This window comes from Taudactylus pleione, unplaced genomic scaffold (assembly GCF_031769625.1).
Source record: "Taudactylus pleione unplaced genomic scaffold, aTauple2 ptg000184l, whole genome shotgun sequence".
In the NCBI taxonomy this organism is placed as follows: domain Eukaryota; kingdom Metazoa; phylum Chordata; class Amphibia; order Anura; family Myobatrachidae; genus Taudactylus; species Taudactylus pleione.
Window position 1 is genome coordinate 1,207,652 of NW_028284586.1, and position 16,194 is coordinate 1,223,845.

General features: G+C 46.3%; 1 protein-coding gene across 1 annotated transcript in view; it reads right to left on the minus strand.

Moving 5' to 3' along the window:
• The window catches only part of LOC148519684 (pancreatic secretory granule membrane major glycoprotein GP2-like), a 287,415-nt gene that overhangs the window by 241,056 nt on the left and 30,165 nt on the right, over window positions 1-16,194 (minus strand). The window contains exon 2 of the mRNA XM_088476135.1: window positions 7,648-8,115. Within this exon, the coding sequence (XP_088332261.1) occupies window positions 7,648-8,115 (468 nt within the window). The remainder of the gene's footprint in view (window positions 1-7,647; window positions 8,116-16,194) is intronic.

Genomic DNA, 16,194 nt, shown 5'->3' on the forward strand with positions numbered 1-16,194 from the left:
TTCCAAGCTCTCTGCTGTTCATACAACTATAAATTAACATTGAGTTTAATCTAACATAAGTAGTTGATAACTAAGTGAGTCTAGCAACAGCTCAAATCAGTCACATGGCATGCACTATCTGAGCCTTATACTAGCTCACTAATGATGGTTAGATTCAGCAGTATAAGTTATATGAATATTAGTTTGGCTTAATTAGTATAATGTATGTGAGCATTACATCAGCTCAGTAAAGATAAATGTCTCATATACACAGCGCATCTATCAGGTGAATATTAGGTGAAGTATTATCTTCTTTTTACATCACATCACTACAGACGTTTGAGCAAGTGATATGTCTGCTCATTGCTGCAGTATAATCACTGCTGCTGCCGACATATGTTTCACAATTGAGAGTTTTCTCAAGGCAACCCGAGCATGTTCTGTAATTAATCTTTATTAGGAGAGGTAGCCTATCATAGCATCCCTCTATGGTCACATGTTTTCCTGAGCCTGTAATGAATCCGAGGGCTCACAGGCCAATGATGTCTTGTATAATAGGTCACATGTATGCAGACAACCAATTGAATCATTTTGAATCCAAAAGTAAAGAAATACGGAGATGGATGAAAAAAGAAAGAAGGGGGGAAATTATGGAACCAGAACCAGAGGGAGATGCAAAATGCAATCTCCGTCATGGACTATAAGAACACAGTTGACAATGTGATTGTGACATATAACAAACAATATATATAATATATATAATGAAATCATATACCTGTATATTACAAAAAACCCAGGTAAGTTATGAAAACATGTATATATATAAAAATTGCATAGAGCATTTGCCCTTTGTGTACACTGTAAATAAAAAATAAAATAATGATAAAAAATGTAAAAGTGCTAATACCAAATTGTATGTGTATATATAAAAACATATGTACATTACTACATCACTAAAAATGAATGAATACCTATAAAAGGGAAGGGACAAAAAAACACATTTTTATTTTTATGATGCGCGTTATGAAAAATAAAGTGCTATGTGAAATTATATGAATATGTAAAAGTGTGTGCACGTCTGATTGTATCGGGTAAAGGTAGTATCATGGAAAAGGCAAGTATTTTCATGGATCAATACCTTAGGCACTATGGGGGTCATTCAGACCCACTCGCGAGCGGCAGTACGCTCGCAAGTGGGTCAATGTTCCCAACTGCGCATGCACACAACAGAGGGAGCTCCATCGTGCGCATGCGCGAGACCCGGCAAGCGAAGGACTTTCCTTCGCTCGGAGTGTCTCATCAAAGGGGGCATGCTGTCGAAGGTGACTGATAGCAAGCCCCCTTTGGTGGGCATGCCGGGGGCATGCCTGCCAGATGGAGGCGTTCCCAAGGGAATGCCTACCATCTGAAGCCGGCCCCACTGACATCACTAGTGATGTCAGTGGGAGTGATTTTGGCTCTGATAGAGCCAAAATCACTCCAGGCCTTGCGGTTGGGAAACCCAACCGCAGGCTTTCACTCACAGTTCCGATTGTCGCGATGGTCAATACCATCGCAACCATCTTTTTGCACGCTCGTATATGCTGTGGGTTGTGACCCACAGCTATACGAGCATCCAGGAGGACGCTCCATATTAATGGAGGTGGGCCCTGATTCAGAGCGAGCGCTCTGGTCAGAGCATCTGGCTCTGAATCAGGGCCTATGTTATGACTTTACCTTCCTATGTAAGAGACACAATGGACGTCTTGACAAAAATATAAGATTTGATGGTTAATTCTCATACATTGATATCAACCTATGATGTTGATAGCCTTTATACAAGTATAAATCACACTAAGGGTATCGAGGTAGTGAGATATGTTTTGAATAAGAGCAAAGACCTGGAACTAAAAACCTTCCTACTTTCTTTGTTGGAGTTTGTACTCACAACATTTATTTTCATGTGTAACGATAACATCTACCTCCAGGTTAGAGGCACAGCTATGGGGACAGCATGTGCCCCAACATATGCTGGCCTCAACCTGGGATGGTGGGAGCATGAGTACGTGTTTACAGACAATCATGAGATATATACTAATCATGTCCTCATCTATTTTTAATACTTTGTTGCAAATCCTTAGCAGGTAATTACAGCCTGTAGTCTGGAATGCATAGACATCACCAGACGCTGGGTTTCATCCCTGGTGATGCTCTGCCAGGCCTCTACTGCAAATGTCTTCAGTTCCTGCTTGTTCTTGGGGCATTTTCCCTTCAGTTTTGTCTTCATCAAGTGAAATGCATGCTCAATCGGATTCAGGTCAGGGGATTGACTTGGCCATTGCATAACATTCCACTTTTTAGCCTTAAAAAACTCTTTGGTTGCTTTTGCAGTATGCTTCGGGTCATTGTCCATCTGCACTGTGAAGCGCTTTCCAATGAGTTCTGAAGCATTTGACTGAATATGAGCATATAATATTGCCCGAAACACTTCAGAATTCATTCTGCTGCTTTTGTCAGCAGTCACATCATCAATAAATACAAGGAAACCAGTTCCATTGGCAGCCATACATGCCCACGCCATGACACTACCACCACCATGCTTCACTGATGAGGTGGTATGTTTTGGATCTTGAGCAGTTCCTTTCCTTCTCCATACTCTTCTCTTCCCATCACTCTGGTACAAGTTGATCTTTGTCTCATCTGTCCATAGGATGGTATTCCAGAACTGTAATGGCTTTTTTAGATGTTGTTTGGCAAACTCTAATCTGGTCTTACTGTTTTTTGTGGCTCACCAATAGTTTACATCTTATGGTGAACCCTCTATATTCACTCTTGTGAAGTCTTCTCTTGATTGTTGACTTTGACACATATACACCTACCTCCTGGAGAGTGTTCTTGATTTGGCCAACTTTTGTGAAGGGGTTTTTCTTTACCAGGGAAATAATTCTTCTGTCATCCACCACAGTTTTTTTCCATGGTCTTCCGGGTCTTTTGGTGTTGCTGATCTCTCCGGTGCATTCTTTCTTTTTAAGAATGTTCCAAACAGTTGATTTGGCCACACCTAATGTGTTTGCTATCTCTCTGATGGGTTTGTTTTGATTTTTCAGCCTAATGATGGCTGATAGTGACAGCTCTTTGGATCTCATATTGAGAGTCGACCGCAACTGATTCCAAATGCAAATGTCACACCTAGAATCAACTCCAGACCTTTTACCTGCTTAATTGATAATGAAATAATGAGGGAATAGCCCACACCTGTCCATGAAATAGCTTTTGAGTTGATAGTCCCACACACTATATATATATATAGATATATATATATATATATATATATATATATATGTATATATTTGTGTTTAATACCAGCCACAAGGAAATATATATTACACACACACACACATATACTGTACATATATGTGTGTGTGTGTGAAATATATACTGTGTATATATATATATATATATATATATAATTTTATTTATTTATATATATATATATATATAATATATTTGATATGAAAGGTGAGGCAGTAATTGATGGGGAGAGGCTATAATTGATGGTGAGAGGCAATGGGTGATGGAGAGAGGCAGTAGGTGATGCCAAGAAAAGGATGACAGAGGGAGGCAGTGGGTGACACCAGAGGGAGGGAGTGGGTGACGTAGAGAGCCAGAGGGTGACAGGGGAGAGAGGTGATGGGGAGAGACAGTGTATGACACGGAGAGGCAGAAGTTGACAAGATAGGGTGTCATGGAGAGGCAGTAAGTGACGGGGAGAAGGTGACCAGCAGAGGCAGTGGGTGACATGGAGAAGGTGACGGGGAGAGGGTGATGCTGGGGAAAGGCCGAGGGTGGTAGGGAGAAGGTGACGGAAGAGTCAGTAAGTGAAGGTAGAGGGTGATAGGGAGAGGCAGTGGATGACCCCAGGGAGAGGATGACAGGCAGCGGGTGAGAGAGAGTGAGTGACAGGGGTGATATATAGGGGGGCACTTGGCTGGGTGGGAAGGGGGGAACTATAGGCTGGAGAAGGGGGGGCACTGTAATTGTATTGGCTGGGGGGTTCTTGTTGAGGGGCAGTTAGATCAGGCAGTGGACTGTTGGGGAAGTAAGGGTGCAGACAGTGTTCTATCAGGGTGCAAGACACCAGGATGAGTGTGCCATTGAGATGGTGGGGGGACACTGGGCTGGATGGGGAGGTCCTGGGCTGGATCAGAAGTGGGGCAGTAAGATAGAGTTGGGAGGGAGTAACACTATGCTGGAGAAGAAGGTACACTGGGCTGAATGAGTGGAAGACCCTGGGACTGGACTGGCTTGGGGGTTCTTGCTGGGGGCAGTTAGATGGGAGCAGTGGACTGATTGAATAGGGAAGGGGGAGGTCAGTGAGATGGTGGAGGACACTGGGCTGGATAGGGAGGGGGACACTTTGTGAATGGGGTGCAGTGGGCAGGAGACAGTGAGATGGAGTGGAAGGGGGGAACACTGGGCTGAATAAAGGTGATCACTGTGACAGACTGGTTTTGGGGCTGCTAGGTAGGGGCACTGAGATGGTTGCAGTGAGCTAGTTGGGGAGAGATGGGAGACACTGGGGTGGGAGGTCAGTAATGGTGCTAGACACTAGGCTGGTGAAGGGGTAGACACTGGGATGGGTGCACTACCTGCTGCTTTACCATTTCAGAACACTCACTGCAGCACCGTATACTCACACAGCAGCTTCCTGATAAGTCCTTGCTGATGGATATCACCTTGTGTGTCTGTTAGAAGTGGCTGCCTTTCCCTGGTGGTGCAGCCTGGTTAGATGGGAGAAGGGACTAGTCTCGTGCCCAGCCCAGGAGTCAGTCTATGGCAGCAGCTGTCAATGAGAGGCTGAGCAGTGAGGAAAGGTGGCTTCACAGAGTCCGGGTGGAGAAGGAGCCAAGCCGGGGACAGTCAGCGCCGGGCAGAACATAACATGCGGGATGTAGCTTGAGGCCGGCACAGCGGAGCATGGGGACAGAGCCTCTCCAGTCCAGCGGCACACCAAGTTGTGCTTACTTATCTAAGCAGCCAGGACGCTGAGTTGCTGACTGCTCTCCCATCATTCCGCTGCCGCGCTGCATGTGACTGACTGTGTGCTTGTCTCTGGCACTGACTGTGTGCGGAGTCTGTGCATCTGTCTCGTGAGATAACAGCATCAGCCTCTCTTGCAATTTAATTTCCCCCATGGGCGGGCTGCTGTCAGTCTCCAGTGGGCTGCATGTCAAAGGTTGATGCACTACTGGGGGTGGGGCCACATATGACAGGCGTCCCATGTTTCCTGATGAATTAAACGGGCAATCTCCCCCTGACTACTGTGCTGCCTTATCGGAGCTGAGTTCCGATTATGGTAGCAGCGGGAGGCGGGGAGCTGCAGAGCCATGGAATGCCCCTAGGCATTCCAGATGCCCTATGCATTTGCTTAGAATGCCTATGCCTAGGGCTGGCTCTGGCAACCTCAATACTATACCTAGACACCCACCACTTTATAAAGCCACCCACTTCCCATTACATGCATCCGCAAGTCATGAAGACATTGGTAAATATCGAGTAACATCGGAACCATTCGCACAGTTGTGGTGTACCTGACCCTGCCGCACAAGCTGCTAAACTTCCTGTCGCCATCTAGACCTTTGCGAGCATATACAATCACGGGGGCTTAATTATGCACGCCCTGTAAAAGCGTTCAAATGCCAAGACACACCAGTGTTCTGCCGGCCACCCCCCTCTCCACCCTCAAACGGACACTTCATGTCAATCACTATGCACTTGGTCTGTGTGCTCACTGTGATCGCTTCCCGATGCATAGGCATGTGCAGAATGCAAACATCGGCCGGCTGCATGCAAACGTAGCCATGCACTCCAACCTGAATAAGGCCCATAGTTTGTTTAAAGACAAGCCAAAAACAAACCAGAGCAAATTAGCAATGCAACAGTGTTCAGCAGATATAAAGAACCAATGTTCCCTCAATTTAAATTAAATATAGTTTGAAGGGTAATTAGGTGAGTGCAGAATATGTATGATTTTTCTTTTTAAATGATGTGGTCACATACCTGAGGTAAATGCTGTGGATTAAAGCTATTGTTTATATACATATTATTATACTGCCAACAAGGGCCAGTCCAGTCACCCATCTTCTCCACTAAGTCACTCAGGACCTCATTCAGAGTCGGTCGAAGTGGCCGCACGGTCGTTTGCCACCGATGTTCGCTATACTGCGCATGCGTAAAGGTCGCAAAGCGCGTGCGCAAACTAGCCACTATGATCAGAAATTTCTCTCTCCTTGAACACAGCCAGGTCGGTAGTTTGAGTGACAGATTGAGGCGTTTGTAGGTGCTTGAAATTGAGGGAGTGGAGATCCGAACGCAGGCGTGCCTAATTATGCGGACGGCGTTTTATGGGAGTGCATATGGTTTATTGGAGTGCATAATTAACAAAGTAGCGTCATGGCACATGTGACATGGGAGGTTTTTACAATGACATGATCGTAGAGCTTAAGAGAGGGCATGGTCAACCTTAAGCTCTACGACCAGTTCCGATGGTCACTATTAATCCTTATATGCCCGGAGATGACGTGTAATGCATACGAGAAGGGGGCGTATTTTTTGGTCTTCCGGCCTCTTCCTCCCCTTGGTCGGCCAGCAGCCGATCCGAACTTAGGGATGCAACTTGCGAGGGAATCATTTGCATATCTGGCCCCTTTTCCTGTACGACCGTGTGGCCGCTTCAACCGACTCTGAATGAGGTCCTCAATCTTTTGCCTGAAAACCACTGTTTGGATACATTATCTGCACGTCCATGCTATGCACACAAGGACATACAATGCATGTGTCTGGCGTCAGTTGGATATACCTGCAATCTATTCATGTGTTGCCTTGCTCACAACACAACAAATGACGAGTCTACAAAACTAGTACATTAATATCAGGGGAGAAAGTTAACAAACCTATTACATATTACATGAACCCAAGACTAAACATATTCACATAAAGGTGCTTTGTGAGGTGTTCTCAGTAACTTTTTGAAATGTACTGTATCCTTATCTCTCCACTGGCTTTGTAAGTATAGTCACCATTCTACATTTCAGTATATCACAAAGGTGTAATTTCATTCCTGTATGCATTAGTTTATTGCATTGTTTCGCTATTTTTTTTGTTTGCCTGTTAATGTATATTTGTGATATGGGGAAGAATTAAAGTTGAAATTCAAGAGGACATATTAAAAAAAAAAAAAAACATATGATATATGTTTCGTTTTAACTTTGGGACTTCCATAATGTATATAATTTGTTGAATTATAAGAACTAATAAGGAATTATTCCATATGTGAATCACAGTAAATACCATCCCCATGCCACATATTTCTTGTATTTACATGTTTGTTTAGGCATACAGTAGAACGCATGTTATAGACTAAGAAATAAAGTCTGATGAATCATGAAAAAGAAAAATCACACATAAGTAATACTTATGTGTGATTTTTCTTTTTCATGATTCATCAGACTAAGTATACATATTCTTGCATATTTATGTAATAAGAGTTATCTTTGTGTGCAGATTAGAAAGCTTGTCATCCTGTATGTATTTCTATATTTGGAACTTACTGAACAGAGCTTGCTAAATATATCAATTTGAACTGGTAGCTTTATCCTGTTATGTTATATGCCAGAATAAAGTACTCACCTGTGCAATAGGATAAATGACAAGTTGGTATTCCACTCAGTTCATATACATAATATTCAGCAGGACAAGCTTTAATCTGGACAGTCGATGACCAGAGACAACAGTCGTTATTCCAGTGGGCACAAGCAGTGCGACTTACTATACCATCGCTAACCATCGGATGGGATTCATTCAGCCACATTGGGGCATGTGTACCACAACTGTAGCTTGGCACACAGAATTCTGGTATGTGATCGCCTCCATTGCCAATAAAGCGATACCATCCACTCATATAAATGTCACAATGAAGTTCAGATCCATGAACATTAAATATACTTCTCCAGATTTCATCGAGAACAATGTGATTTGAGCATGGATCAGAACAGTTGAAGCCATCTCCTATGAACCCATCATTGCAGAGACATTGCATGGAACCTGAAGATTCTTCACAGGTAGCATTTGGGTGACAGTCTGCACAGAGATCTGCAGCTGGGGAAGAAAAGTGCAAAAAATAAATTGGAAAATAATATTCCAATTCAATCCACTTGTACTTATAATGCATATACTATTTTTCAACAAACAAAATAAAACAACAACAGTACAATGCACTGCACTGAAGGTAATGCAGTATACTGTGTTAATTGAATTATCACCCATGATTGACATTTCAGTTACTAGAAAATAATGAAAAAGAACCTTTATGAATGCTTGACCTGCTAACAGTCATCTCTCTCTTGCTTACAGTTATGCTTCTCTGCATGGGTGTATCTAGGGATCCGAAAGCCCCTGGCAAGGTAATGGACTGGTGCCCCCCTCCCCCCATAATTTCAGTCCCCCCCAGTAGTAGTCCCCCCTATGCAGTGTCCCCAGTAGTAGTCCCCTCTATGCAGTGCCCCAGTAGTAGTCCCCCCTATGCAGTGCTCCCAGTAGTAGTCCCCTCTATGCAGTGCCCCAGTAGTAGTCCCCACTATGCAGTGCCCCCAGTAGTAGTCCCCCTTATGCAGTGCCCCCAGTAGTAGTCCCCTCTATGTAGTGCCCCCAGTAGTAGTCCACCCTATGCAGTGCCCCCAGTAGTAGTCACCTCTATGCAGTGCCCCCAGTAGTAGTCCCCCTTATGCATTGCCCCCAGTAGTAGTCTCCCTATACAGTGCCCTCAGTAGCAGCCATCCCCCACCATAATGTGCTCCCAGTAGCAGCCAACCTGTACAGTGCCCCCAGTAGCGGCCACCCCCCCAAAAAAGTGTCCCCAGTAGTGGCCACCCCCTATACAGTGCCCCCAGTAGCGCCCCCCCTATACAGTGCCCTCTAGTAGCCACACTCCCCCCTGTGCTGTGACAGAAAAAAAACACAGAAAAATGAAAAAAAGCAACTTACCTGATCCCCACTCCTGCCAACGTCCGACGCTGTCCACTCGCTCTGCACTATGGGATGAAAGAGATGTCATGATGTCTCTCCCATCACCAACTGTGGGGAGAGCTGGAAGGAAGAGCTCATGAGTGAGCTCCAGCCGGCTCCCTCCATGGACAACGCAGCAGCCAAATAGAGTCTGTCTGACTCTCATTGGCTGGCTGCTATAAACAAACACACATGCCGCCACTGGCGGATGTGTGTGTTTTTACTGTGTAGGGCAGACCGCTCTCACTGCGGTCTGCCCTACACTTGTGGGGCCCGGGGGACTAGCAGGGCTAGTTCAAGCTCCTGGGGTAGTCCACCCAGTTTGATTATCATCATCTTGATTAAGATGACTTATATTTATATGTGTTAAGTGTGTATGTCAATTATTATGGATTTCAATGGACATAACTAACTCCATGACTAGGATGATTAGTTAATTGTTTATTCATTTGTAAACCCAGTGTATTTCCAGATTCCCCTTCATTTTTCTTTTAAGGTTCTTTATTAAAGGTTAAGTTTTATATTCTTTTTCCTATCATCATATTACGGCTATTATATCATATTCAAGAGTGCCCCAATATAGACATTATTTGTCTTTCCCTCTGCCTTTGCTTCGAGCAAAAGTATCTCTTCATGTAGTCCACCCATTGACTGCTGGTGGCACTGCCGGCCGGTGCCCCTGGCGAGTGCCATCCTGGACAATGGGTAGATACGCCCCTGCTTCTCTGATATTAGACGTTGCCTGGCCAATTGGTTGCTGATCTGATTCTAGATACCCAGGCTGTCATTGATAAAGAGTGTTGGCTGGAAGTGGCAGCAAGTGCTTTAGGGTTCATCCATAATATTGTATAGTGGGCAAGTTGGAAAAATGCAACTCTACCCTTACATATAAACTACATGAAATATTTCCAAAAATACTTAACAAATCATGCTCGGAGGTGCTCCCACTTATCAAGATCAACAGTGACACAATGTTATAACATACATTAACACTAGTATGCGATATTGACCCCTTTCCCTGGTAGTCAATGATCCCTACAGAGCACACTGGGCCTGATTCAGAGCCGGACGCTCTGAACGAGCGCCCGCTCTAAATCAGGGCGTTTTTGTTTTTTTTGTTATGACCTCTTGGCCGCTCGCATAGCTGTGGGTGACCACCCACAGCTTATGCGAGCAGCCAAAATTATGGTCGCGATGGTCAAGACCATCGCGACGATCGGGCTTGCGATGAGACCCATGTGGTAGGGTCTCGTCTGCCGCAAGCCCTGGAGTGCTTTTGGCTCTATCAGAGCCAAAAGCACTCCCACTGACATCACTAGTGATGTCAGTGGGGCCTGCCCCAGATGGTAGGCATTCCCATGGGAACACCTCCGTCTGGCCAGCCACACCCCCAGCACGCCTACCAAAGGGGGTGTGCTGTCACTCACCATCGACAGCACGCCCCCTTTGGTACAAGACCCATAGCGATGGCTTGGCCGTCGCTATTCGGGTCTCGTGCATGCGCACGAGGGAGCCGGCTCCCTCGTGCGCATGCACACTGGGCCAACATCGACCCGCTTGCGAGCGCTCAGCGCTCGCGAGCGGGTCTGAATCAGACCCTCTGTCTGATGAATAGTCTGTTATACAGAGAACAGCCCAAGGTCGCCTAAGGAAAAATAGAGGACCCAGGGCCTAATTCAGCAAGGATTGCAGTTGCTACTATGGATGCAATCGGCTGATTGTTGCTTTCTGCGCATGCGTATGCTAACCAGTCGATGCAATCGGGACTATGATCACAGTGATTACACAGATCCATTGCAGAGTGATTGGCAGGAAGTGCCATTTGTGGGTAGTGACAGGGGGGTGGTTGTCGAAACACAGGCATGTCAGTTACTTTTAACGCTCTTTTAATGCCGTTTCATGGGCGTGCATAAATTATCCTCTGTGATGCCATATGCAGCTTGACGTCTCATAGCGATGAAGTTAGCCATTCCTCAGTAAGGTCAGGGCTTGAGCAAATGTGCGTGAGGCTGCCATGGTACCGATGGTTTCACAGTCTTGCTAAACATTACATATGTTTACTAGGGATGAGCAGTTTGGATTCAGTGGAATCTGAACTACTCTGAACATCGGGGATCCGAGTCCACCGAGGCATGGCTCGGGTGTTCCCTCCTGATTCGGATCCCACCGCGAGGCCAAACGTCATCCTCCTGACATCGGATTCTCATGAGAGTTTGCCTCTACATAAGGCCCCAAGACTGAAACTCGGCACCATTTCACTCCCACGCTTAGCACGCTGCGCTCTGCTCTGCTGATATTCACTGGCTGTGTACAGGGACAAGTGACTGTGCTGGTAAAGTGACTGTATAGGGGGCACACTACACACTAATGTATGCTGCGCTATACTCTGCTGATTAAAGTGACTGTGTACAGACTTATGAGTGGCTGTGCTGGCAAAGTGACTGTGTAAGTGTATAGGGGGCACACTGCACACTGATGAATGCTGCACTATACTTTGCTGATTAAAGTGTTGAGACTGACAAGTGTCTGTGTGTACAAAAAAAAGTTTAACAAAGTAAAAAAAACTTTCAAGAAAGTTAAAAGTTTAAAAAGAATTTTTTTTTTTTTTTTGGTGCTGTACCCCACTGTGTATACAGGCACCATGACTCCTTGGGCCTTAGCCCTCTATGTATAAAAGCACAGTGACTCATTGGGCAGTAGCCCTCTGTGTATACAAGCACCGTAACTTCTTGGGCCTTATCCCTCTGTGTATACAAACACCGTGGGCCTAATTCAGAGGCGGTCGTTAGATGCAAGCAGTCGCTCTGAATCAGGGCGGCCGCTTGCATCCTGATCGGCCACCTACTTGTCGATCGTTAAGCTGTGGGTTAACACCCACGGCTCTAATGACCGACATGGGTGATGGTCGCTATGGTCAAGACCATCGCGACAATCGGGGCTTATGACCAGACCCTAGGGTAGGGTCTGGGCACTCATAAGCCCCAGGGAGCTTCCTGCTCTGTGAGTCAGGGCTCACGACCGACTCTGAATGAGCTCCAGTGACTCTTTGGGCCTTAGCAATCTGTGTATCCATAACACACAAGTACTGTGACTCAGTAGTGAGTGGCAGTGAGTGGCAATGTTTCATAGATGTGCTTTCTGTGCCACTGCTCTGTCACTTAGTAACCAGCCAGCTCACTGCAGCCTTTGGCCAATACTGGTGAAAACAATATTGTGATCTGTGAGGTGGTCTAAATTAACTGTAAATTACTTGAAATTAATGTTATTGGGGTTAATAATACTCTAGGAACAAACAAAAGCCCAAATTGTGTAATTTTAGCTGTTTTTGTAAATTTTTGTAAAAAAATCCAAATTCAAATGCAAAACCAGTCACTCAAGGCAGGTTTGGCAAATCCAAATCCAAAGCCGGACAACGAATCAGAACCAAATCCAAATCCAGCAAAAATAGTCTGGCATCCCTAATCGTGTTAACCCACAGCTCACACCCACTCAGCCCGGCTCCCCAGCAACCGCCCACACCACGTGACCACCTTGAACGTAATCCCCCAAAACAATTGCCATGACAGAAGCAACCAACCAGGAGCTCCACTTCACCTGCATTCCACCCAATCGCACTAGATCCCCAAACACACACCCACACAACCTTGATTACACCTCAGCCACCCACACCACGTGATGACCGCTCGGAATACACAGCCACTAACACGCTCTGGCCCCCCGGCACACAAACAGCTACACACTATTCACAGACACCTGTGCAGCCACGGCCCCTCCCGCATGACACAGCCAATCCACGGACCAGCAGCACACATCACCAGAGATAGCCCAGCCTCCCCATGCCCCACTACATAGCTATCTCTGCAACCAATCCCCATGCACACCCATCCCCCACCTCCTTGACCACCATTGGCCGCCCACATCACATGATCATCAACAGGCATAGGATTTAAACCCCATGCCTGCAAAGCCACTCTCCTTACCTCCTTGAAGAAGGCAGAACCCCTGCCAAAATGTATTGGGGCCCCACCTACACCCACACTCCAGACCCAAGGTTCACTCCCACCAAAGCTCCTCATCCCCATGGGGACCTCCGGTTGGCCGCAGCCATCCCATCTTCATCACCCTCGCACTTGCTACCTCCATCTTCATTGCCTCCACTCCTACTATTTACACCCCAGAAGTGTTACTCATCCAGCCCGTCCCGGGCAGTCCATTCCCTGCCAGAAGGGTGACTCACACTGCACCCCTGGCTCTCACAGGGGCACCTACACCCCACCCCAGTGACCTGGCATCAGTGGCAGTTTCCACAGCAGCACACCCCCGCAACTGCATCTACAACTGCCAACATCACCTGGTCGCTAACCACCACAGAATAAGAGATCATCTCAATCAACAGCAACCCATCTCAACAACCACAGCAGCTCCACTCAGCCAACACAGACCTGCAGCAATGCAACACCCCAATGGCCTAACCACCTTCAGGCCATACCTACCGGTAGGTATCAGACTTCGAGACTCTGATATACACACGGGACGCCGCCAGGTGTATACACCCACCCATCATACCTGCTGCTTCACTATCTCTCCCCCCTTCCACCCACCGAGACTCCTAAGACTGTCGACCAATGGTCCAGCAGGGGTAATGTGCCTGTCTACTGAACCGCACGGCAAGGAGCCCCCTGAAAGGTCGACCCACCTCCCCAGTCTCTCTCCCTCTCTCACCCACCACCACACCCACCTTGTGCCTGGGACCACAAAGGAGAAGCATTGTGACTACAATAAAACATTTTATTCCCACATTGTGTCCACCTCTCTCATTCATTTGGTCCACCCCTCCCCACACAACCACACCAAACACACTAGCAACCACATACACAATCCAACACTCCCCAAGTATCATTGCACCCACAGGGTGAGTGCACCTTCTATCCTGTACTCCTTGACAAGACAAGAACACATACATAATCCTCAACACAGACCCCACACAGAAATTCAGAAACTCATGCGCATGCTACAGAATGGACTAGACACAGGAATCCTGACCAAAGGCAAATATAGTTTCATACACAACCCTAACATCATCATCCCAGTCTTCTATTACCTCCCAAAAATACACAAAGATGTTACCAACCCACCAGGCAGACCAATCATCTCTGGCATCAACTCCATATCAAGCAATCTGTCACAATACATTGACCACTACCTCCAGCCATATGTTAGACGCCAATGCTCACATCTCCATGACACTACACACGTCCTCAAAATCCTCAACAACATCCCATGGGGTGATGACCACTGGCTGGTTACTAGTGACATCACATCACTATACACCATCATCAACCACAAACAAGGACTTAACAGCATCAAAGAACACCTCAATCAAGATGACTCACTGGACAAAGACCAATTAACCTTCCTCCTACTAGGCATCGAATACATCCTCACACACAACTATTTCTGGTTCAATGGGGACTTCTTCCTGCAGAGGACTGGCACCGCAATGGGGACTAAGTTCGCGCCCAGTTATGTCAATCTGTTCATGAGCAGCTGGGAAGGACTACCACATATGGACGGGGCATGACTGGGCCACGAACTTGGTCCTCTGGACAAGATATATCGACGACATCCTCTGCATTTGGAAAGGTCCCCTTGATACACTGCTTGACTTCATCAAATACATCAAAAACAATTATATAAATCTCCTTTTCACTACACAATTCAGCCAAACCTCAATAAACTTCCTCGACCTGGAAATATTTATTGACAATCAACAGATACACACCAGAACTTACCAGAAACCCGTAGACATTAACAGTTACATTCTATCTACCAGTGGTCATCACCCCACATGGCTTGACAACAACCCCAAAGGACACTTCAAACTGATCAGATGCAACTGCACGAGACTCACGGACTACAAGGAACAAGCTGACACCCTTAAACAACAATTCATTGACAAAGCATACAAACTGGACAAGCTAGAACTCACCCTCGCCCAGATAGGACAAGATGACAGACAACCACTACTTGACTATAAACCATGAACACTAGACACACACAACAGCATCCCATTCATCACGCAATACAACACCCATGCAAACAGCATCAAACACATTTTCAACAAACACTGGCACCTGCTACTACAAGACAAACAACTTGCAGACATCCTACCCACCAGACCCAAAGTCATCTACAAAAAGCACCCAACATACACAATAAACTGGTACAGAATCACATCCCACCACCGCAACAAACACAGAGCACCATTGACAAAACCAAACTCACAGCAGGTTTTTTCCACTGCGGAACCTACTCGAACTGCATAACCCCAAAGTATCGCAGCACCACCCCAACACGTCATTCACCTCATCACAAACAGGAGAGGCCTATGAAATAAAGGAATACATCACATGCAACACTCCCAATGTAATTTATCTAATACAATGCCCCTGTAACCAACAGTACATAAGAAGAACCACAAGACCACTCATAATCGCAGAACACCTCAAAAACATCACCAAAAAAACTGAAAACCATAGCATTCACATACACTTCCAAGAACACCACCAGAGCAACACCCTAGGCATCCATTTCACAGGCATCAAACACGTCATGAGACCCTGGAGCGGTGGAGACCACATCAAAATCCTCAATAAAGAGGAACTTCGGTGGATCTTTACACTCAAAACACAGACACCCAAAGGACTCAATATCGACAATGAAGTCAAATCAGCTATCACCAAATAAGCCCACCCACGTTACCCGCACGCAGACAGACACTATATACCCTTGCCACGCCACAAACCCAGCATCCCTGCCCAGACACACACACAACACTCACCCAACCACACACACAGGACTACCCACTCGTGACAAAGACCCCCCACCATAACACACTAGGACCTCACCCCATCACATACCCTGCCTACACACCACCATGATACCAGTTCTCCCACCCCACCAGATTTAACACCCATCATCTACATCATAAATCCCACATCCAGCCCATATACACAGCATATAACACTGAATGTCCCATCCTCTGCAGCCTACACATTACCCCCCCAGCCCACCTGGGTCCTGCAGTGCACCGTCTCCCCTTAAACCTCCCACAACACCATCTACACATAAGCCACCAAACTCCCCCCCGCACACACGTTACTTCCCACCTCC